A 25,162-nucleotide genomic window follows, 5' to 3' on the forward strand; every position below is an offset into this window, starting at 1 on the left:
GGTCATAAGATTGATAAATTAGCCTTCTCGGCTCCAACCAGATGCAGCGATCCAAATGACTCCATTAGGTGGGTCTAGTTGGTGCGATAAAATTCTGGTTTATTAACTGTATTAAATGAAACAATAAATTAACGTTTTTTCGCCCACTTAGCAGTTTGAGTACCATTTTATTTATGGTTATTTGACTTTTTGTTTAAATATGGTAAAAAAACAATCAAAATAATCGCTATTTAACCATTTTTTCGGGAAATTTCTAACAGTGTACTTGATAGCCGTGTACTATGAAATTTGACTCATCTTGAACTGTCTATTGTTCAATTCGATACCTTATTAAGATTGCTTCAACTTTGCACCATATTATGGTTCAATATACCGACATTATGGTTCCACATTGCACCGATTTTTTCTAAAATTGCGTGCACTTAAAGTGTTGAATTCTTTAAGAATATTTTTGCAAATTAAAGCCTTTAACAAATTAATAGCTTCAAAGTAAATAAAATTTTCCTAAGTTTGATGGATGTATTACAGATTAATAGAATGTTTTTTGAAACTGCACCATATTATGGTTCAATATGCCGACATTATGGTTCAACATTACACCGATTTTTCTAAAAAGGCGTGCACTTAAAGTGTTGAATTCTTTAAGAATATTTTTGCAAGTTAAAGCCTTTAACAAATTAATAATTTCAAAGTAATTAAAATTTTTCTAAATTTGATGGATGTATTACAGATTAATAGAATGTTTTTTGAAACAAAAAACTCTACAAAAAACTGTTTTTTTTTTATTTATGGATAGTACTGATGAAAGAGAAAAGTTTTTATCTCAGAAAAAAATAATGATTACGTTAAACTTTTTTTATATCACATCATTTTCCTAAAGAAAACCAGATTACTCGTGAATAATCCAGGAAAAAAAATTTAATAAAGATTTTCTTGGAATGACATAGATATCAGGAACTTTACTGATATAAAAGTTCGAAAAGTTGAAGAATATAAAAGTCAATTAGAAATTCATTCCTTGCAAGAAGCGATTTGCCGATAAATAATTAAAGACCCGAGGAGATGTTTTAACAAGAGTAGCCTGGAACTATTCTCAGGGGAGGAAGCTGATTGCCGAGTCGTTAAATATCAAAGAGTTCGTGCCTGAGTACGAAACTTCTTGGAGGGTGTGAAACTGATGCAAAAGCTGAATGCAATGGCTTGTCATTAGGATCAAATGCCTGTTTTACGGTCTTTTTATGAGGCCTTCGAGTCATCAGATTTTATACGGCTTCTCAATAAATAATCAGCGTTTTTCTTGAGACGAAGAAAGTGTAAAGATTTTGAAACTTAAAGTGATGCTCGAAGAATTACAGACATTCCTACACGATGTTTATAAAGCTGAACCTAAATGATTAAGTAAAGGTTCTAATTTTTATGAAGTTGATTTTTCTTTTTTGGTGTATACTGATGCATTGAATACATTACTTTAGTTTCGTCTACAAATTACAATGTAAGAAACTATAAACTATTTCGAATAATTTAAATGATCACAAAACCACGTTAAACCACAATATCACTCAACTTAGAAATCACGATCCTTCTATGAAGTATCAAGCTGAATCACTTTATGGTTTAAATTTTATTCTTGATTGACTATCTGATTTTTGATTACTCGATATTATGGTTCAATTCGGTAAAAAACCATATTAGGTTAACAGTAAAAGCTGAACGATATTATTATTCAGCGTACTAATAATGTGATTCAATTTTTAATCTTTCTGAACGAGTGTGTAATTTAAAAGTAAATATTTTATAACTTTAACTGATACTTAAGAAATTAAAGAAATTTCTTTACAGCATTCTAAATCTGACTGATAAAGTACAGGTTTCTGATTTTTTTTTCTGATTTTTCTTTTTTAAATACTTTCTGATGAATAGAATAATTTCAGTTTGTTTTCCATAAATTGAATCTTTATAAAATCAATTTTTGAATTTGGGTTGAAAATTAAGGTATTTTGAAACGAACTTTAAAATGTCCAGACTTTTTATAGTAATATAAAAGCTAAAAATGAAATAACTGAAAAATTACACCTGACAAAAACATTTTTTTTTAGAAAAGATTATAATTATAGATTGTGAGACCTAGCTTAAAGTGGTGCCTTGTAAATGTTAGAGTTGATGATTAAAAGTTGTAACTTAATTTACTGGAGATTCGAATGCTTCGATAAAGTTTTACCTACAAATTACAATTTATAAAAATAGATTTTTGATATTACTTAAGGTTAAAATTGAAGTTATAATTAATTATATTTAATCGTGAAAGTACAAAATAAAATTCATTTCTATATGTATTTCTAAGATATATTTCCAATACATTATTTCTAATTTTTATCAGCTTATAAGATCTCTAGTATTAGCTAGAAAATTCAGTTAAATATACTGAAGCAACAGTTATAAATGCACTCTGAAGCGTTAGCTTGGGATATACAAATATAAAAGAACAATTTTATACATATACATTTGGAATGTTTTATTCGTTATTTCCCTATCTTTTAATGCAGCGTGGACATTTTTATTATTTTGACTGAACCAATGTCAGACAAAAATATTGCTTTATTTTTTAAAGAAAGTTTCATAGTATTTACATAGTGGAAGGATTATACAAATTAAAAATGCTTTTAGTAATATTTAAATTGTGCTCAATCAACAAAAAAAATTACAGAGCATTATTTTAGCCTTGCATTACGAAATTAACTATAATTTATGTTTCAAACAATTTTCAACCCTCAAAACTAATAAAATATACATATACGATTAAATATTTACAAGATATTTTTAAAGCTTCCTTTTATCAACCAAAACTGGAGTGTGATACTTTTTCATTTTATCCTATTGTTGTCGTTCTGGGTTTATTTGGTAGTCTAAATGCTCTATAACGTATCATCAATTCAATTTCTGTAATCTACTTTAAAGGCTAAATCTTGTTCAAGAAACAAAAAATAGGAACATGAAAATAAGAATAACGCTAGCGGAACTTCCTTGAAATTTCTGAATCACTTTTAGCAATTTATTGGGGGAAGTAATATTTCATGGAAACTGAATATAATATTCACACTTGCAGTCCTTTATTAGATTTAAAAACGTTTCCCTTTCAAAAGTTTTTGCAGAAACATGTGCTAGTAAAAAAAATTTTGGTATAGAAATATGTTAAACGTACAGTATTATTTCTTAAACAAGTTAAGGCTTACGTTTCTTAAAATGTACGTAATGCATTTTAAATCTAGTTGTAAACCAGAATAAATTTTTGTTTTTAACTATTAGCGCTGTCCAAAAGAATGAAAATAAAATAACAGTTTCTAATTAGTGAAAATATTTATGACTCTTCGGAAATATTTTATTGTAAATATATAAATTATATAAACGCCATGACTGCATGTTCTTTGAAATTAATATTCTCAAAAAAATTTCAATTTCAAATTGTTTATCATTTTTGTACTTTCAAAAATATGTCAGAAGACCCAGTGTATGTTTTCAGACCGTCTGTAGTTTGTATATCTATGGTGATATTCTTATCTATTAAAGCTGTAAAAATTATATTTTAGTAAAATTTAACGCAAGTGAGTTCTGAAAATGATAAAGCAAAATCAATTTTACAGTAAAATATTAAATGACTGTAATTATTTATAATAAATTCTTCGAATATAAACGAATATATAACATAATTTATAATTTTCTTAATTTTGCAATTGAGCTTGTGCTTAGCTGAAAAGTTTGAGTTTGGAAAAAACAAACTAATTTGCTTAAATGTTATTAAAATATCACTTTATGATGCTGCAACATTCAGTAAATATAAAGTTATAGATTTTAAGCGTCTGAATGAATATAACTTTATTTTATGAATTACAAGTTTTTTAATTTATCTTTTACGACTAAGAAAATACATCTAAATGAATTAGTTTATGAAATGCATGTTTTGAAATTAAATTTTAAAAATGAAAGAAATGAAAATTCTTAGCAATGCACATCTCTGTTATAAATTGTTCAGCGTAAAAATCTAAATAATGTGCTTCGAATATCTAATTTTAATTTTAATATTTACGCAGAAATAAAAACAGAAAAATATTAACTTTGAGCGACTTGGAACAACATGAAAATATTCTTTTAATTGTTACATATTTAAAAGAAAACTTTTTATTCATTAAATGTATTTTTTTTCTATACAAAAAAAGAAACGAACATACTATTTTATAAAAAGAAAAAAAAACATATAAGACATGGAATGTTATGAAAAATACATAAAAACAACTTTAATGAATCTTTTGAATTCAAAATTAATGATTGTGTTTAGAGATTCAAAAAGGAAAAAAAAAACATTATTATTCCTAGTAAAAGTATATTATTATTGCATAATATTATTATACAAAATGTATAAAAAGTATAGTTTAAAAGTATATTTTTAATATGCAAAAAAAAAAAATAAATTTCTTATACCAGCTTAGACTTCTAAGCTAGTATAAGAAATACTTTATATCAGCTTATGCTTTATATTTCTTATACTTTTAAGGAATAATTGAATCGATGTAGAAGTATTTTATTCACATTAATTGTATTAATCAATACATGCAAGCTCCGGTTTTAAAGCACGTTGCGTCACAAACCTAATTATAGACGCCTTAATTATATTCTAGGAAATTCTGAAAATATTTGTTGCCGTAATCGAATTACTTATTTCACTTCATGCAAATGCGTAAAGAACGGATACATACTTAGTGCTAAACAAGGTATTTAAATCCGTGACTGTATATCATTAATTCATCTCCATATACATCAAATACAAGCTCGATTTTGGGTAAAAGAGAATTACGTGTTCCGTTCGTGACTGCGCCAATAATAGCGCCAAATGATCGAAAGTACAACTGTAAAGGTGCAAAGTTTTAATTAAAGGTCACGCACATCTTTGGCGCACGTGACCATCCTTTGGACAGCTAGACCGTGATTGACCCGAAGAGAGAAGCGGTATTAGAAATGTAAGCGACAGAAAAGTTGAGTAAAAATAAAAACATCGTGAATCGGTCTTCACTTGAACCGTGAAGGAATGTGGGAGGAATTGATAAAAATTTTAAGCATGATTGGCAAAGTGCGGGTAGAATGATGGGTGTTCTTTCTATCGACCTTTTTACAGACTCAGGAACTAATGCATGAAGGTTTGAATGATTACGCTTTTAATATTTTATGCTGTATTAACTAAATTAAATTGATCAGTTCTTACATTAAAATTATCTAATTAGATTTTAACTTATTAAGGTATTTAATGTAAAATAGTGCACAACATTAAAAAAGTTTAATTTAAAGAAGGAAATATATTTATTAATTTCGTTGAAATAAATTTTTTATTGCGTATTTCAGCAAAATTACTTTTTCATGAGCCGCAGTAGTCCTGTGGTTAGAGAATCAGTCTGTGATCTGGAGGACCCGGGGTTCGATAATCGACTCCACTAAGACTCATCGATTAATTGCGATATGCGTGTTCGTAGAATTTATGGAATCGAAAGTGCTATGGTCGGTACCATGAGTACAGGAATCTCACAGTCGAGACTGCTGTACCATGAGTATAGAAATCTCGAGAAAATTTCGTTCCCCTTCTGATGTATGTCTAAATTGAAGAAGTGTCCTCAGGAATGAGTGGTGCTGCCATCTATCCGTAGGGCTCTGAGCTAAGACGAACTTTAACATTTTCGGTGTTCTTTTGTCAAATGAAAGTCGTACCTTCCTGACTTAATTCGCAAATGGCCAATGGCTGGCAAGTGTGATATGTTAAATTGTCATTAAAGAGAAAAAAAAACTTTTTCATGACCCTTTGGTCATCGCGTTTATATACTCTGACTAAGGGATGTTAATCCTTAAAATTTGTAACAGGAAAGAACACCTTATAGGTAAAGAATACCTGCTTCCAAACACATAATGCAAACCAGATCCAGATGTCTGGGTTATTAAGGAAAAAAGGCAATATTTAAAAGCATAGAAACTGAAAACAAAGTACTTGAATAGGTGTCACTCTATTCCTACCTAACCTTTTTTCAGTTCGTTTTGGCTAATATTTTCGATTATGCATTTATATAATGTGTATTCCTTTTTTTGATCCATATTTGCAAAGTGGTTAAAGTAATTATTTTTCATTGTGAAGGACAGAGATTCTATTCCATATGAGAGCTTGAAGAGTATGCAGATTCAGATCGATGAGAAAAAGCATGCCTGAGGGTTCAAATGAACGATGTGCAGTGTTAGCCGCATTGCGCACTGTTGTTATTTGTAACGAAACTGTAGCTACCTGATTTACATGATCCTGTTCGCCAGCAACTGGCTGTTGAAAAATTGTTTTCTTTTTTTCATTTTCTTTTCATTATTTTTGAATAATATCATAGTATGACGTTATATTGTATCTTAAATACGGATTATGGTATTTTAAGTAATATCTCAGCATATAGTCATAGAAGTATGCCGGGTACAAGATATAAAGAGGCGAAAGACTTCTGGAATATTTATTTCTGGAATATTCTTCTGGAATATTTATTTCTGGAATATTCTTCTGGAATATTTATTTCTGGAATATTCTTCTGGAATATTTATAGATCGAAGATATTGCATGTGCTGCGGTAGATGATATGTGAAAATATCATAAGCGATTTTCAAAGTTTCCAAGCGATGTCCAATGTTTCCACACGTTCAAAGATGAGCTTCACCATCGGGACAGGGATTGGCAGACTCGCTCAAATACACCTGTATTTTTTTCGGAATTCGGCAACAACACACACACAATTTTTGAGACCAGAATCATTTCGGAATTCACAGATGTTGCGTATGCAGTGCTTTTCAGTGCACACCAAAGAGAGAAATCAATGCTGCTTAAATCAGGTGCCACCGTTATTAATCCATATGTAGAACAACACAAGCTAGGGGCGAAGGAAGATGTTCCCGATTATAGGTTTCTATAAAAATCTAAATCCTAGAGATGTCTTTACCTCAAGTTAAAGTTTGTCCCAATAATCCTGGGCTACCTTATTTGAGTTGTTTATCTTGTGTACCATTTTCGACTGAGTATTGGCTGTTAGTAAATTATGTTGGAAGGTAAACTTACACTATTATCTACATTATATATCTTAGTTTTTTATTTGTAGTTGTTCGACATCTCAGAAAAATTTCTTTGAAGAGGATCCATTTCCAGTGATTTTGACTTTTACCAAAATTCTTGTCGTAATACTTCTATGTTTCTACTCCTCCCTTCAAGACTTTTGAAACGCAAACTTAAAAAGAAGAGCGTCTGTGATCCCTGAATAGACTTTCTTTATTTGGCCAGATTCTGAATTATCCTGGATGTTAAAAATGCTCTTTAATTGAAGCAGATTTATTGTAAAATTGTTAAACAAAATAACTTTGAGCCGTAAGCTGACTGATAAAGAAAAAATTCAGTAACGACCAAATGTGTAAATGTAACTTTTTAATAAACCTTACATTAGAATAAAAAGAGAGCAGTTTTTCTAATAATATAAATTTTATGTTAATTGCAAATAATAAAAGTTCTTAAAATTTGTCTCACTTGATTGTTAGGTTTTTCTGTTCTTAAATACAAGTTTGAATAAAACGTGTATAATAATTTATTTAATTTTATTTATAGTTTATACATTCAAACTTTTAAACTTACTTGAAATTTTGAATCTCATAAATTTATATTTTAACTACTTAAATAATTATTTAGTCTCAAAAGATGAGACAAAAAATAAACTGACTAATACATGGGCAACCGTTTGTAGAACGAAAAATCGGAGAATAATAGAATGATAGTTATAGATGTACACATGAGAAACATATTGTTAATAGTTGTTTTAGTACCCAAGTAGAATGTTACTGTAAACACTAAAACTTATTTACAATTTTGTTGTATTTTAAATAGCAACATTAGTTTATTTTACATTATCATTTAAAAATTTATTGCATTAATATTTCAAAATTTATAAATGATAAATGGCTGCCAAATTCAAAATAAAAATAAAAATCAGGTTTAATGAATTTAGCAGTAATTTTTTTATCTTATAGCATTTTTTTATAACTTATGAGATGGGTATTTCTTAATAGATGCACTGTTTGTAATTGGCTGCGCATTTTATTTATTTTGAAAGAAAACTAATTAATTTTACATGATTAATGTAAAATTCTATAAATCTATGTTTTTTTAAATAAATAAATACATTTATTAACAATTTATAAACAATATTTTTAACATTTATGATCTCTTAGCAACTGAAATGAACAAATTTAATAAAGTTTTTTATTGAATGATTATTTAAAACAATTTTAAATTCGTTTTGAAACTCCAATTCAACAATTGCCACGGTTAAAAAATATCCTGCATTCTTTTAGTAAAATAAGCTTTCTATTTTATTTGAATAACTTATAAAAATTATTCAAAACCACTTAAATTTTCAAATATGTTTTCTTATGAGAGCAATCTATATTTATTTTAATCTATATATTTCCATGCATGGAACTACCCAAAACTCAATTTAAATGCAATTTTATTATCAAACCTTATTTTAATTTAACTAGATCTATTTATGCTGGAAAAGTGAATTTTCCATTGAATCATCTTCTTCTTACTTTTTCGTAGCTTGTTTGATTAGGTTATGTATGCGTTTTAAAGAGAGGCACTATTTAATTTATTCGGGTTTTAAGAAGTCAACAAGTTTATGAATACTAAAAATCTCTTCAAGCTACTTTAGGACCCTCAGCTTATTAAGTTTGGTCGTCAACGTTATTGCATGTATTTAAAAGCCTAATCATCACTAAACCTTTTCTAGATGGCTTGAGGAACGTCAAAATAAAGGATTAACGTATCACGCAAGGATGTCGCTGTTTTGACGTAAATCCTCTGTAACGCGGGACCTGCTTCACTCTCTTCTTTGATAATCTTATACCATAAATAGAAAATATGGTTTACATCAGGGATTGTATTCCCCTAATTCTTAAGTAGAAAGTTCGGAAAAGAGTATTTTAAGTTTTCATTTTATAGATATGCAGTTGAATTTATTTAGAAAACGTATTAAGTTTATGTTATTTTTCTCACATTTCCCCTTGGGTTAGAAGTATGAATAAAGGTCTTTTTTTTATCTCATGAGCATTAGCCATAAAAATTTGATTCGTAAAAATTATGTGTACTTATATGTATATGCTTAACAAATTTGGGTTTTGTTTTTAAAGCCAAATCGACGTTTTATTTTATTACTCCATATTTTAGAACATTCAGAGTTTAAAAAACTGAATTTCTGAAACTTAAGATGTTATGAAAGGTAAAAAAGCATAGAGTTTTTTTTTGTCCTTCAGTATTAAGCTCAACTAAAATATCTGACCGGCACCGGTTGTTAGATCACCGATGCGGGTCTATACGAATTCCGCACTCGGCTCGCGCTAATTGTGGGTGGTTTTCGTGGTTTTCTCTCCATGTAACGGAAATGCGGGTAAGTTCCATCAAAAGTCCTCAATAGAGGTATATTTTTCCCTGAACTTGATACAATACTAATAGTTCCTTTGTCATCTGTATTAGGTTTACAATTACAAGGCTACGGAGTTGATCTTTGCTAGTCGTAAACTCAAAATTTGGTCGGCTGTTCAACGGCGGTTATAAAATGAAATAATATCCGTCTAAAAGATATAGAAAACTTATTCAAAAATACTTTTATTATTTTATATAAGATTTTATATCGTTTTCACGTTATTACGATGCGTTTCCTCGTGCTTGAGGCATCTGTAGTCATTTTTATCATATTTGTTAAAAAGTTAAACATTATATAGTTTTCAAGCTATTTTATGCAGTTGCATAAAAAAGCCAAATTCATTGTAGGCAAGGATGTATATACACTTAATACTTTAACTAATGGGTATATATCATTCATAAATTACAAACTTGTATTTTTAAAAAAAATAAGTAAAATAAAAACTAAGGATGTCATTCTTACCCGTGACAAAGAGTTCTGCTGAACCTTGAACAACTTCTTGGTCATTACTAACAAAGCATTGATATACTGCTGCATCCTCTCTCCGCACTGGATTAATTTGTAATATGTCTCTGGATACCAGCTTTATTGGTCCATTTGCTACTATTGTATTCCCATTCCTCAACCATACCACAGAATGGACAGGGTGACCCATTACTCTGCAACTGAGGGTAGCTGTCTTGCCAACATCAACTGTTTGGGATTCAGGATCAATCTTAGCTGATAATGGAGCTGCAAACACATACATATTCGTATCACACTTACGATCAGGCTGATTTAAGCTAGATTTCAGAATTTAACACGAGAAGTTATGCACTGTAACTATTAGCACACTAAAATCATTTAGTGTATGTTCAGCTATAGAGGTTATTTTTGGTATTGCTTTAATGGCAGAGGAAACTCCATTAAAATGTAACGTAGTCATATGCTTCAATCTTAGAGTGCTGATGAAATGATTTTAACTCTCGATGATCTTAAATTTTAGAGAGTTAAAATCGACTCATTAACAAATTCAATTCTTTGATTTAACACTAATTGCGTGAATGGTTAATTTTTTTAAATTATTAAATATTTTTTGATAATTTCTTTTTGTGTGAGAAATGAAATTTAAATGTGAAGGTACATTTCAGATTCTCATTGTCGTCATTTGAACAGACAATGGTTAATATTTTATTTTTTTCTGGATTAAGTACCTGTTCATCATTTCGCTCTTTATTTGCACAGTCTTAAAATGATTACATGTATTTTTCAAATGTGGACCCATTAAGAAATTTTGTATAACTATATTTTAGAATAAACAATAAAAAAATAAAAATAATTTTATTAAAAAGATAAATATAAAATTAACTGCATGAAATTTCGTATTGCATTGGATGATTTACTTCAGATTTTCCTTCAAAAAGTAAAAAAAAAAATCATACTTTAATAGGAAAAATTTTGAATTGAGTGTCGAAAAATCAATATTTATTTTATTTAATTCTATTAAATGTGATTTGCAAATAATAAAAAAGTGAAATACGGATGATTGTATTATAAAAACGAAAATTGCTAGTGTAATAGAACACTAATTTTACTTCATAAACTTAAAAAGATAAACGATGCTTCAAAAGGAGTTTAGAAAAATAGATTACAAAGTCTCATAGCACATCAATTAATAAAATAGTATAAATACATCGCTCTTATAAATGGTGGTTTTAATCGAAATAAACTGAAGAAAATGAGTTTTTTATGTATTAATTATTTATTCCTAATTTATGAAAGTAGCTTGTTTTCTCCTATTAGTTCTCAAGTGGTTGACAAAAAATATGAGATTAATCCTCTTAGGTAGGATAGCTAGGTATTGTTAAAATTTATCGCTAAAAATTGTTAATGAAAGTCTTAACTATCTGTGACTCATTAAGGTTCTGAAGTAACTAATCTAATTAATGATTATAATTCTTCACTAAGTTAGAAATCAATTTAAATAAACTACTAATTGCATTACTGATTTTAGCATTAGCGTTTCAAGTCATTTGTGAGAGAAATGATCAATAAAAAATAAACGTAATGAAAACTTACATGATACAAGAAGTTTGGTTTCAGCTTTATCTTGTCCAACTGAATTATTTAATTCACAAGTATAAACCCCCGTATCTTGAATTGCAGCTTGTTGTATGATGAGAACTCCGTCTTTATGCAAAATTCTGTCTGCTAGATGAAATGAATTGATCCTATCCCCATCTCTTCTTCCCCATTTGTATGATGGCTGTGGATATCCTTGTCCAACGCAAGGTAAAAACACTCTTTCTGATTCTTTTGCGTGGATAATGGGCCGAGATTCAGTTATAGTTGGTGGTAGTGAGGCATGAGGTTCTAAAAGAAGAAAAATTGGCTCAATAAATTAAATAAATATTAATTATATGGAACAAAATTATATCAAATGTGATTTCCTCTTTTTAAAAGAAAGAATAACTCAGATAAATCAACAACAATAACTGGAACAAATAATTCATATAATTCAACAATAAAAACTGGAACCAATGCTTCATATAATTCTACTGCAATAACTAGAACAAGCAATTCATATTTGTTCTATAATTTGAGTTATTATAAATAAAAATGTTACTTAATTTCAAATGACCTGAATGATTTGGTTCAGGTGATTTGCGAGATGATTAAAACGGTTATTATCTCATATTTCAGTTTACTAGTGGTGTGCGTCTCGGAAAATATATTTTACAATTTAAATTTAATCTAAAGAGATCAACGCAGAGACATATTAATAAGAAAAAGGTCAATTGAAACAGATTCAAGTCTTTTGGACCGGTCAAAAATTTTAATTTAGAGGGAGGTGTTAAAACACAGATTTTACTTTTGTTAAATGTACACACACAAGACAAATGTTCCTAGTTAATAATTAGAAAAAGTATGTAGTATAAAGTTTAGAATATAAAGTAGTACTAAAATAGTATAATGAAATGTAAATTTAGGGCTTTTGAAGTCTACATGAAATTTTTGATCCTCAGTATCGATTATGCATATTTCGATTTTTCTATTCACTCATTTCGTTAAATTAACATGTAAGATCCAGAAAATAAAATTTTTTATTGAGCATAACTAACTCCAGTGACAGCATTTTACTTACTTGGTATTTTAAATTTAAAAAAAATTAAAAAATATGATAAATATGCACCTTGATTTTGGGGGGAAAAAGCTCATATATCATTCATGAAGAAACTCAATTGAAATATATGCTAGGATGAGTTTTAATAGTCTTTAAATTTTCAGCCACACACACTATATAATGTATCTAGGGCAGGGGTGTCGAACTCGCGGCCTGCGGGCTGCATGCGGCCCGAGATGAACATTTTTGTGGCCCAGTCATTATATCCGAAGCAAAGTAAAAATAAAATAGAAATGTGAATTAGAAACAAACCAGCATATAAAATTATAATATATTTTATTTATACGGATCATTTTAAATCGTACTCGCGAAAATGTAAAATTCCAATTCGCTGAAATGGAGTCCATTTCACACTAAGCTATCAATTGGATAGTACATATTCAGGTTTATCCTACTATAGCGAGGTACGTTGGTTATCTTGCTCCAAGCTTCTCAGGCAATTCTGGGATATGAAAGAAGAATTATGTAAGTTTTTACAAACTAAAAATCAAGATAAAAGCTTGTTCTCCGATCAAATATGGTAGCAAGATTTATCTTTTATGGCTGATGTAACCAAACACTCATCCGATTTAAATTTATTGTTACAAGTCAAAGATCAGATCATTACGAACATGTTTGACATAATTAAAGCATTCAAATGTTAACTATTTCTTTGGGAAAGGCAACTGAAAAATGAGGATTTAATTCACTTCCCAACGTGCAACAAGAACAAATCTAGTTTGTTCTTGTTGATTTATACACAAATGAAACTGCCATAGATGAAACTGCATCGTATCAAAAATACGCAGAAATAAATTTCAAATCTTAGGACAGAATTTGAAACAAGGTTTAAAGATTATAATTCTTTGGAAGACAAATTTTGTTTGCTTTCTTCGATTTTCTCAATAAATACAGACTCAGTACCCAGTTACATGTAAATGAAAGTGATTGAGATTCAGTGCGACTCAAATTTGAAGGCAAAAGTCATTGAAGTGGGTGCCTGAATTTTGCGAATATTTACCATCAAGGTTTGAAAATACTCGAAAATTCGCATATGAAATTATTTCCATGTTTGGAAGTACTTATCAGTGAGAGCAATTATTTTCTGTTATGAATGGAAATAAATCTCTTGTTCGAAACCGTATTAATTACGCTCACGTTGGGTCAATTTTGAAAGTAGTCTCGGGCAATAAAATTCCTCCCGATATAGAAAAGATAGTAAGTAGCAGAGAAGAGATGTCAAATATCAGGACGTAAACAATAATTTAACTTTATATATGTTTATTACAATTCAAAATAAAAATATTTGTTTTCTATGAACATTGATTTTTCTTTTTTTTCTCCTTTTTTCTGCGGCCCACCTAATGTTAAGCATTGTTTATTTGGCCCAAGTTAGCTTTTGAGTTTGACACCCCTGATCTAGGGTATTGAATGTTGTATTCATTCTGTATATTATCTTTAATGTATAATAAGAAAATGAATTTTGAAATGCATTTCCGTTTCAAATGAATTCTCTTCTTTATCCCGATTGCTATTGATAGAGTAATATTTATAATCATTAATTTGCTTATTAATCTAGAATTCTACTTCAGAGTTTAATTATTTTAAGATTTATTTTTTTACATAAGTTAAGGAATAAGAAAATCAAAATTTTCTCTATGCGGTGCATGTTTGGTGCATTATTTTGGACATTAAATGTTCAACTTACCTTCTAAACTGGCTTTAATGTTCCGTTTTCAATTTCTAATATTTGTAATTGTTAAAATATTTTCTAACGATATAAATATGTCACAACAGTACGTTAATTTTATTTGTATTTTGCAACATATTGCTCATTTGGCAATATAATACTGTTGACGTTAACATGACTTAATCTAATTGTTTGTTCCAATGGATAATTTCTTTTCATTTTTTAAATTAAACTAAAATAATGTTACGTAAATTGTTAATTGCTTCATGTAACTGTGGCTTTTATTTAAATGTAATTTTTTCTAACGTTGTTAAGAATGAGCTGAAAACTAATGATTAGTAAACCTATTTAATTTCTATTTGCTTAATTTTTTATAAATTAATTTTGTAAAAGGATTGGCATAATTTTGTAAAAGCATTGAAGCGAATAACTCAATTTTCTCTGTAAATCATCCATTGAACTAAGAAGCTTTTAAAACTGACTCATTTTAAACGAAAATGCTATTCAATAATATATCGATTCATCCAATTTGAAGAAAAAAATATTTCATAAGACAGAATAACATTTATAGGTAAAATGTTTTTAAAACACTTATAAATTCTTTAATTTATTTTAATTGTATTTATCACCAATACAGTTTTTATTATGCATATTTATACTTTACAAGCAAAATTTTAAATTAATTTGATAATTTTTGGAATTAAATTTGATTTTTTAAATATTTAAACGTTTCTTTAAGGGGGGAGCGATGAATAAAACTCTCCGTCTATCTTTATCTCTAAATAAAGGAGAGAAAAAACCTTTCAAATAATATTTATTTATCTTTAATGCATATAACTCTGCAATCGAAAGTAGCCAGTTCATGATATATTTAATCAATTCAAAAAGAAAGCATTGTTAGAGCCATTACTAAGTATTTTGTTACGATTCGTAAATTCCAACGGTTTTTGATATTTAAAACAGTTTCTCAATTATGTGAGCTCTCCGTCTCTTTTGAAATATCACTCCCAAATGGCAACAGTCTTTTTCTTTCTCCAAACGTATTTGCTATCCATATTATCAAGCAATCAAAAATCAATTATTTATATAATCTTTAATTAAAGTTAATTTCTGTAAACATTGCAGGAGTCATTACTATGCATTTTACCCCTTTTGCATTGTTAACAAAGTTTTAATGATGAGTCAAACATAATGAAACGAATAAATCACAATCCATTTCCGCTGTTAGCTTTAACTGAAGAAATTCCGTAAGCAGCAGAAGAAAAATCATGAATTATTCATGAACGAAAAGAGATGCTTACCCCTAATGATGAGTTTGCCAGCTGATGCACTGAGTTTGCTTTCTCCTATCAGCCTGTGATGTACTTGACACTGGTAGCCGACTAATGTGTCCGTTGGGGCTACATTTTTGATGAGCAACTCTCCAGTTGGTAAGACGATATATTTGTCCCCTGAAAATAGAGAAACTATAAAAAAAACACCCAAACATAAGATTAAAGTTGCGGTATTTGAAGAAATTTACATCAAAGAAAATGTTAAGCTTTTCTAACAGTAGTTTTGTATTCCTGATGGGTAGTAAGAATGTAAAACCTAAAAAAAAAAAAAGGAATATGTTTGTTAATGTTCTTCAAGTTGCTAAATAAAAATATTGGATTGTAAAAAATACGAAATATTATACATTTCGTGTTAAAGATTCATAATTGTTGATTGCTAATTTATGGAAATAACTAATTGATCATCCGCATTAAATTCTTGTTTTTTAAAATGTAAATGTTAAAGGCTTATATAGTTTGATATTGCTAATATATCTCCGGTTTACTTGGTGTTAGTTTGGTTTAGGCACAGAATCTCGAGACTAATATATTGCCGTACAAAATCTCTCAACAAAAATATCGCCGATCAAAATCACGCAACTGAAATATCACCGGACAAAATTTCGAGCTCGAAATATGGTGTGGTCAAAGTCTCACATAAGGATAATATAGTGTATGCTATTTATTATTAATTTTGAAACCTGATATTTTTTTTTGAAAAATGCACCCATCTTACTTTTCTCGTGCTTGGAACCGATTTTAGCATGATTAGTATTTTTTATTTGTTTATTTAAAAAAAAACTTTTAAATTTGGTTTGATATGATACTCTCGCTTTTGATATGTTACTCTCACTTGTGCATTTTTGTGTGGATTCTTTGGACAAACGCATAACAGAAAACATTCTTTGTAGTTAAAATTATTAATCGCAAAGTCATTTTGGTCATTCTTGGACATTGGGAGGGGCTGCAGATATATTTGAGTATTTGCATATTTTACAGATAAAACACATTCAATTACCTATTCAAGAAAATAATGCATGTTTATTATCAAATTTTTTTTTCGTTTCAAACGCGTGCTACTTTTCAGTATATTTAATAAACGATAATTTGTTCACGCGATATTTGATCCTCGAGATACTTTGTCCACGCGAGACTTTGATCACGTGAGATTTGACCTCGTATGATTCGTCCACGTGAGATTTAGTTCCCGCTAGACTTTCCCCGCGATATTTTGTCCGAGTCCCTCTATTTTTCCTAATAAATTAAACTTTTATGACATATTTTATTAAAATGCATTTGCAATTAAGATTTATTCTGAAACAAGCTCTATTTATACACTTTTATACAATGAGAAAAAAATATGTTCAAAGCTATCAGAATATCGTAAAATTTACTGTGTTTTTAGCTCTACGGGATTAGTACATTTTTCCGATGAGCTTTAGTAATGATTTGGATAAAACTATCAGTCAAATATAGTTATATAATGTGTTTTAAAATTCGGTAAATGTGGTAAATAAAACTAGTATTTTTTTTGTAATTTGTTTGAATAGCTTTAAACTAGTATAAATGACTGTACTTGTACGCTTTTATACATATATATGTTCTTAAAAAATAGCTAATAGTTAAAAACAAGTTTTGTTAAGGACTGAAACTTCCTTGTCATCGTTTCTTATAAGAATTGTACTCAATAATTTATAAAAGTTGGCATGTAATAAAAGAAAATTTGACACAAATTTTATTTTTAAAATAACTTTGTTGCAGTAAGTGCATTTGACTTTGTTGCATTTGACTTTACTATGATTTATTTTGGAAAAAGGCATGAAATCATCGGAAACTTAGGAAATATCGTTATTTATTAAAACTATACTCATTAACTTAAAATAAAAGTAAGCAAATTGAGACAAAAATATATTTTTTAAGATAAATTTGTTGCAGTAGATCCAAATAAAAATAGGTAAATCGCAGTCATTTATCTACACTAAATTCATAAAATCTTACGCATTTTTTTCTTCTTATGAAAATATTCTGAATTGGCAAATGATTAATTGTCATTTTACTTCACGATATATATTATGCAATTATTCCAAATAATACAGGCTTGTCTGAATATTTTGTTTTTTCTTTACTTAAACCACAAGCTATTATGCATTTAGTTTTTCAGGGTATTAAAAACCTAGAATTTAATCCCAATGTCAACAAATTCATTTTGCATATGATCTATAATAGTCTCTATTAGAGTGATTTCGATTTGAATAACATATAAATTGAATTCATTCCTAAACAAAAATTTTCAACAGATTTTACATCAGGGCAAAACATTGACACAGCCTCCTACGAAAAGAAAGATCTTTAATTTCCCAAGGGTTATGTATAAAATATATTACGTTTATTTATCATATAAGATGGTATAAGTAGCTAGAAAGACTTTGAAACTGTAAATCAGATAAAAAGATCAAAGTTCGATGGGATACTTGAATATTGTCTTTAATTAAAATAAATAAGTTCTCTTCAGCAAGCAAAGCACGTACAATTACAGAGAATCTGTCATTAAATTAAGTCCTCCAATCATTCATAGTATCACTCGAACGTCATGCAATATTTATCTAATTAAACTCACAGTGAAATATGTAATTGCAAGTTTGTTGAGGTACTACGAGATCTAATTAAATGTAATGCATTTTCTAATTATTTCCGTGGACGTCAAAAATTAAATAAGTTTATTTGAGCAATATCAAAGAATTTGATAATGAGTTCCTATCATGTCATTTATGAGTATCAGATAAATCTTTCAAACATCATTTAATTAAAATAAATACGCTTTGCTTAAGTATTGATCGAAAGTGTATTAAATTTGAAAAAAAAAAAAAAACGAAATTTAAGTTATGATTTCATGAAATTTAAAAATAAAGTTTTCTTTTCTTTACTGACTTATTAAATACCCTCTTTATAATGAAAATTAGTTATACAGTCCTGAATAATTATTTCTTTTGATTTTTTTTTGCCCTAAAAATGAAATTTCATAAATAAATCTCTCATTTTTTAACGATTTACCAATTAATTAGCTGTATTTCATTAATTTTTTAATATCAGTTTGTCATGAAACCACATGATTGTTGTCAAAACGGCTACTTTCGAATTTTTCACGAAACTGCTTTCTCTCATATGTGCAATAGCTGTATATTCTAAATATTTCCCAACACTTTTTATTTTATTTTAAAATCGCTTGCGTTGTATGGCTGGATGGCACATGAGTTAAAGCACATATAACTACCTGTGAGAAAATTAAAACATCAATTCACTGGTATATAAGACTTGCTAACTTGGTTCAATCACGAGGTACCTTTTGATAGATGAATGTTGGCATCGTCCATAACTCCGCCCCCACATTGGTGACCTCCGGACGTGATTTGAACACACAGTAACGCCCACTTCGCAAAAATCTTGACAGTAACGCCTATTTTGTTGGATGATCCACATTGAACATTTGACTTGCTACTTGTGACTGCAACATTATCCAATCCTCCTCACGCAGTTTCTACTTAGTCTCGTCTCGATTAAACATAACGGCTGCTTGCATACACTCGACTGCTAATGGTAACACAGGAGCGAATACGACTGTGAAGTTAATGCACCTCTCGCATTCAGCACTCAAAAACCCGGTGACCTTAAAACCAGCTCTCCCGGTCTCTCAAAAGTACAGCAACTAGTGGTATCCTTTCATCGTATTCTATCCCTGATAAAATTCTGGTGGGGGAGTATTGTGGCGTAACTACCAATACGAAAATTAAAACATCAATTCACTGGTATATAACACATGCCAACTTGATTCAATCACGAGGTACCTTTTGATAGATGAAGGTTGGCATCGTCGATAGCTCCGCCCCCACACACTCATTGATTAAGTTGATTTCCCGCTCACGCTAATTTTTTGTGTCGTTTTCCACTATTGATTGTGTTAACTGGTGTGGAGTATTAAGCCTAAATTTTTTTAAAAAAAAATCATATGCTTAAACGTGCAAATATAGGGAATTCCACAATTTAGAATTTTTCCACAATTTCTTCAAAAATGCTTTCGCCAAAAAGGGAGAAAAATTTCCTCAATCTTCAAGACATTTGCCCTTTTCATTGTGCCCTAGTAAAATATGATGCGTTCTTTTATATTTTTAGTTATTATATATGACTCTAAATAATAAAAGGAGCACGATATTATATTGAGGCACTCGAAAATATAATTAATGCATACGACAAATTTACACATAATGTTTAAGTACACTGTAAAATATTCTGGATTAAATTATGGCATAAATTTCCGACACTTTGGATGCATCATTCGTAAAATTTTACAGTAAAATCCATCCTTACCGCAAAATATTATACAGTTATTTTTACAGAAATATTTACTAAATAAAATGATTTGGAGGTTTTACGGTAATTATTACTGTAAAAATTACGGTATATCAGAGTTTTTGTTCCGAAACATGTTCCGGCAAAAATGGATTTTACGATAAAAAATACCAGGACCCTGATTCGGAATTTTTACAGTGCAGTAAAAATTTTATTTTTTAAATTGGCAAATGATTACTTTTGCTTTTAACTATGATTACTGTGATTAATGATTATAACTATGATTACTGTGATCTGGGCTTCATTCCATCATTCTTATTAACAATAGTATTATTTTCACTAAGCACTTTAAGTAAGCTTGTTTCATAGAAGAGACCAAATGATCTGAAAGCTTTTCGAGTATTGTTTGACTTAATAGGGCTTAAAACTGTTTTGTAAGTAAACTGAAAGTTACACGGTAGGTTTTTGAATTAGCTATGAAATAATGTTTCACATAAAACTAAGAACAAAATATTAGGATTGATTTAATTGGGACATTTTATTTCTTTTTGGAAAAATTTTTATATGATACATTAAGGATTTATTTTATAAAATGTGATGATATAAAGACCAATTGAAACCAACTTCTTGTCATCCGGGATATCTTTATAGATATTTTCTGTAAATGACCACCACTATTGAAAAATCTTTCTTGAAAAATTTAAATTTAAGAACATGTTTCCCTGTTCTACCTACCTCATGATCCCGCTGTAACGACTATTAATTCTTTCCATTAACGAAAAATCTCATTAGTTTAATCAGCTTTTTTTAGTTTCTTTCTTCTTATTTACTTCTCTTTACTATGAATGTGGAATTCGACTTGTTTTTTTAAGCAAGTGCAACTATCTGCTGGAGGATTATAAAACTCAACACTATAGATAAAATTGTAAAATAGTTTGTAATATGTAGACTCCTCTACATGGAATAAAAAATTCTGGCAAAATCACCATCCTTGTATGGTAAAAACATTTCTGGTGAATAAAACCGAAATTCTAAGAAGTGAAACAAAATAAACTATATTTAAACCATTCAGATGGTAATTTACCGTTCACTGTAATTATGTTTTACCGGAAATTCTTCATTTCAAAATTATAGTTCTCATTACAATGCATTTAGCTACAAATATAAATCTGAAAAGTAAAGGTTACCAAATAAATGGTTTTTATGTAGTGTTTTAAAGTATCACAATATAATTACCAAAATAATCTTCAGAACTATCAATAATTTTCCAATGGTAATTTTAACATTTTGATGAATTTTCCTCTTAACAAACAGAAGATTAATAATTTGTTTACATTGCAACGGTTTATTTAAAGTGGCAGTTTATTTAAATGGTTTATAGAAGTTAGATAAAGATTAATTATTTCTGCATAATATGTTAATTATAACAAGTATTATAGGGGCAAGAATGATGGCTTGAAATGTTCAATTAAAATGTTTCAAAGATACTGAACTCAGAATGGCTTAAAAACTCTTTTCATATTGAAAAATAGCTATCACAATTTTAAGAAAGGCAACAAGTATATACATGGAATGTTATAGAGGGAATTGGACACACTACAAATATGCTTCAGAGTGGTTAGAAGAGCTGTAATACTACATAGAGAGGTTCAAGTGAAGCAACCATATTGGGGTCTGTCATTCTGAAATATACATAACATATTTCCTAAAATTTAAAAACTAAATTATTATTTTACTCTTAATTCTTTTTCAATAAATTAAAATTAATTATATAATATCTAATCTTTTTATACCATAACCTTGAACTGAGTGCAGAGTTTTAGAGATTCTCTCTACATCTGTCTAACACATTAGCATGGAATTAGAAAACCATTATATGGTTGTTATTCGTGAATATCTGTTAGTGTAAAACAATTGATAAATACTGAATTCATCTGAGAATTTTCAAAGTAAAATAAGAACAATTATATCTTGCTGGGTATATATAATGTAAGATAATTCAGAAGATCTATTATCCCAAAATACTAATCATTGAAACAAGTCAATGAAAAAAAATTACTACCAAATAAAATAAAAAAACTATTGCATAAGAAATACATTTGTGAGCTAATCAATAAAAATATCTGTTAAATGTTATCGAGATAAATTGATCTGTCTGGATAACCTTCCATTTTAGTTGAGAAAGCACACCTTTGGCGCAATTAAGAGCAAGAGAAAGTTGAAGTACTATTAAAAAGTAAAATGCAACGGATCATTTACTTGCTATTAAAGTCGCTAACAGGACTCAGTCAAGCGTGGAGAACAGATTATAGGAAGGTTCATCTTTTACCGCCTTCTTTTTCGATTTAGAACTACCAACAATTGAAAAGCCCTTGCCAAAAATGAGCGCTCTCATAACTTGCCTAAATTAATGGATTGTGGGAGTTTTTGAAGAGAGAACAAAGTAACATTTAACATTTTTAAGAAAATTGTGGTGCGATGTTGATAAGACCCTAATCTGTGCATAATTTATAATCATTTTTTTACTATTTTCTTGTCCTAACTTTTTTTTTGTAAAACATTTATAATCAGAAATAATTGATACTTTTTTTAATAAGAGTGTTTTGGAAAATTGAGGTAAGAATTGCATGCAAAATAGTATAATGAATGAGCTTTATTTATGCTTCTGAATTTATACTTTAAGAAATTAAGCAATTTATATTCCAAAATGATCAAACACTGACTTAATGTTAAAGTTTTTCTAATACTTTTTTAATCATTGAGAAATAATTGATTAACAGATAATTTAGTTACAATTACTTGTTTATTGTAGCTTTTATTTTCAAATCAAACCAAGGATTTGATAATTAAATTTTAAGGAAAAATTAATTGAAAAAAAATCAGAAAAGCGTTTTTTTTTTCGCAAATAGTTTACCATATATTTGTAATGCCCTCCGGTTTTGCCTGGCTCTTAAAAATAATTTCCATTATAATCTATCTTTCTTCTCTGTGATTATGCAATTGATAAATAATATTTTAAGAACTGCAATTTTATACCTTAGATTTATTAAGTTTGTAATAGACATTTTTTTTGTAGAAATGAATTCCAATTCTTCTACCTGACAAAGGAGAATGAGTAAATTAGCTAACTTTCAGGACATCTCTTCAATAGTTACGGTGTCGTAGATAGTTCATAAAACCACATTGTAAAAAATTCCGAATCTAACAAAAGTACTACGAACCGGAACTTTGGGTGTGTCATCAAAAATCCGTTTTATCGCAAAATCCTGCTTTTTGCTGTAATTTTTACATTAATATTTATTTCATGAGTGTTATTCAGTGATTTTACGGTTTTAATTACTCTAAAAATTACGGTACATCAGGTTTTTTGTCCGTAACATGTTCCGTTAAAAATGGGTCTTACAATAAAAAGTACCAGCACTTTTCACAATGCACTGGTGTTCTTTTCAACCTTAATATTTACATTTAACATAAATCAAAGCAAGCTATTTAGTATTAGTAAAACAAAGTATTTGTGGAAACAAAATTTTCGACTAAATACTGCATATTTGATTGAAATCTCCGTTTATATAAACTGAAAAAGAACTAAATTTATGTAGCAATTATTTTTAACATAATTAATTTCTGTTTATTATGATTATATTTATTTAGGTATAGTAAAATTTAAAACACAAGTGTTTTTCTCCTTGAGATTGAATTTTCAGAAAAAAAAATTCATTGTGCTTTAAAGACTAATAGCCTGAGACCTTTTTTACTTAGAATAAAAAATACTATCAGTACATATAATATATAAAAAAAATATATTTTTATTTAAATAATTTTTACAAGAAATATTTCAAATGTTGAAACTGTTTTGTTGTTATATACCCATTTTTTAGGCTACTATTTCTTAAAATGGTTCCATCCATTATTTCTAAACACTCGTTTACCACGAAATCTAAACATCAAAAATAGCGATAAAATGAAACCAAAACTATTTTTTCATGAAATATATGGTAAAGTGCCTTAAGAATTACATCACTTTCGTGTTTTATCTTAAGTTTTTGTTTTCACGAACACGTTGTCTCCTCAGTAACTCTTAGGTGGGATTGAGAAAAATGCAACAGCGAGATCACCTTAGGACATTTGCATTGTGGAAAGCTCTTCGCAAGAAAATGAGTTTCTCACGCACCAATGGGATTTAAATTTGAAAGGTTAGGAACGTGGAAGCAATAGTAAAATCTTCAGTTTGTATCCTCAGGCTAAAGGAGGATAAAGATTTGGGGAATAGAAGAAAAAAATACAGCTTCCTTTCCTGTGAAGTTGAAATAATGGTTTGGTTTCTTTCATTTTGGTGTTTATAAAATGGAATGGGTTCGAGAAAATTGTTTCGGTGTAAATTTTTGTACATAAGTGCTTTGTTGAGAGGAGAATGGGATTATGAAACTTAATGTTTTAATCTTTCATAGAATAATGTTTGAGAAAGAGCGAACGTGTTTGTTTCAATACATAATAGAACTTGTTTCCTGCACTTTAATAAAGATCTCTTCTAAAAAGCTTTTGGTGTCATATAACGAAATGGGTTGGATAAAATTGTTTCAGTGTGAATTTTTGAAATTTTTCAAATTATGTATATCAATATCGTATTATGAAACTTATACAAACATATCTTATATGAAACATGTCATATTATGAACCTTTATGCGGAAGTAGTTCCAAAGCGCGAAATATGAAAAAAAGAATCACATTTATTGCAATATATATTAGATATATTGTCACAAACATAAAGCAAATTCACCATAAATCTATATTTATAGCATTAATATATTTTTAACAATATAATGCGATATGAAAACCAAATTTGATGAAAATATAATACAAAATACGTTTTTTTTATTACAAAATTTCAATTCAATATTACTGATTCGATTTTTTAAGTCTGTAAAAGCATTTTTAATTAACATGTTAATGAACCTTTTTTTGACAAAATTAAGTTTGAAACATAACCGGCATTATATTAAAACTGAATTAGCAGCGAAATTAGATTATGTTTTGTTCCAAACACATAGCGAACAACTAAATTAAAACGTTTTTACATATTTAAGTGGTTAATATAAATAAATAAAACATAGAACTTTTTTTAAACAAACCAAAGTGCTACTTAAAC

At 28.6% G+C, this 25,162-nt stretch overlaps 1 protein-coding gene across 6 annotated transcripts in view; it reads right to left on the minus strand.

Moving 5' to 3' along the window:
* The window catches only part of LOC107452990 (cell adhesion molecule Dscam1), a 308,431-nt gene that overhangs the window by 177,526 nt on the left and 105,743 nt on the right, over positions 1 to 25,162 (minus strand). For all 6 annotated transcript variants that reach the window (XR_015429856.1, XR_015429858.1, XM_087153625.1 and 3 more), the window contains exons 4-6: positions 15,661 to 15,810; positions 11,586 to 11,879; positions 9,990 to 10,259 (exon numbers count right to left, since the gene is read on the minus strand). Coding sequence is in view for 4 of the 6 variants with exons in the window: in XM_087153625.1 (XP_087009751.1) it covers positions 9,990 to 10,259; positions 11,586 to 11,879; positions 15,661 to 15,810 (714 nt within the window). In the remaining 2 variants the exon portion in view is untranslated. The remainder of the gene's footprint in view (positions 1 to 9,989; positions 10,260 to 11,585; positions 11,880 to 15,660; positions 15,811 to 25,162) is intronic.

The sequence above is a fragment of the Parasteatoda tepidariorum genome, chromosome 10 (genome assembly GCF_982258835.1).
Source record: "Parasteatoda tepidariorum strain Cologne lab strain chromosome 10, Ptep-v5.0, whole genome shotgun sequence".
NCBI classification, from domain to species: Eukaryota; Metazoa; Arthropoda; class Arachnida; order Araneae; family Theridiidae; genus Parasteatoda; species Parasteatoda tepidariorum.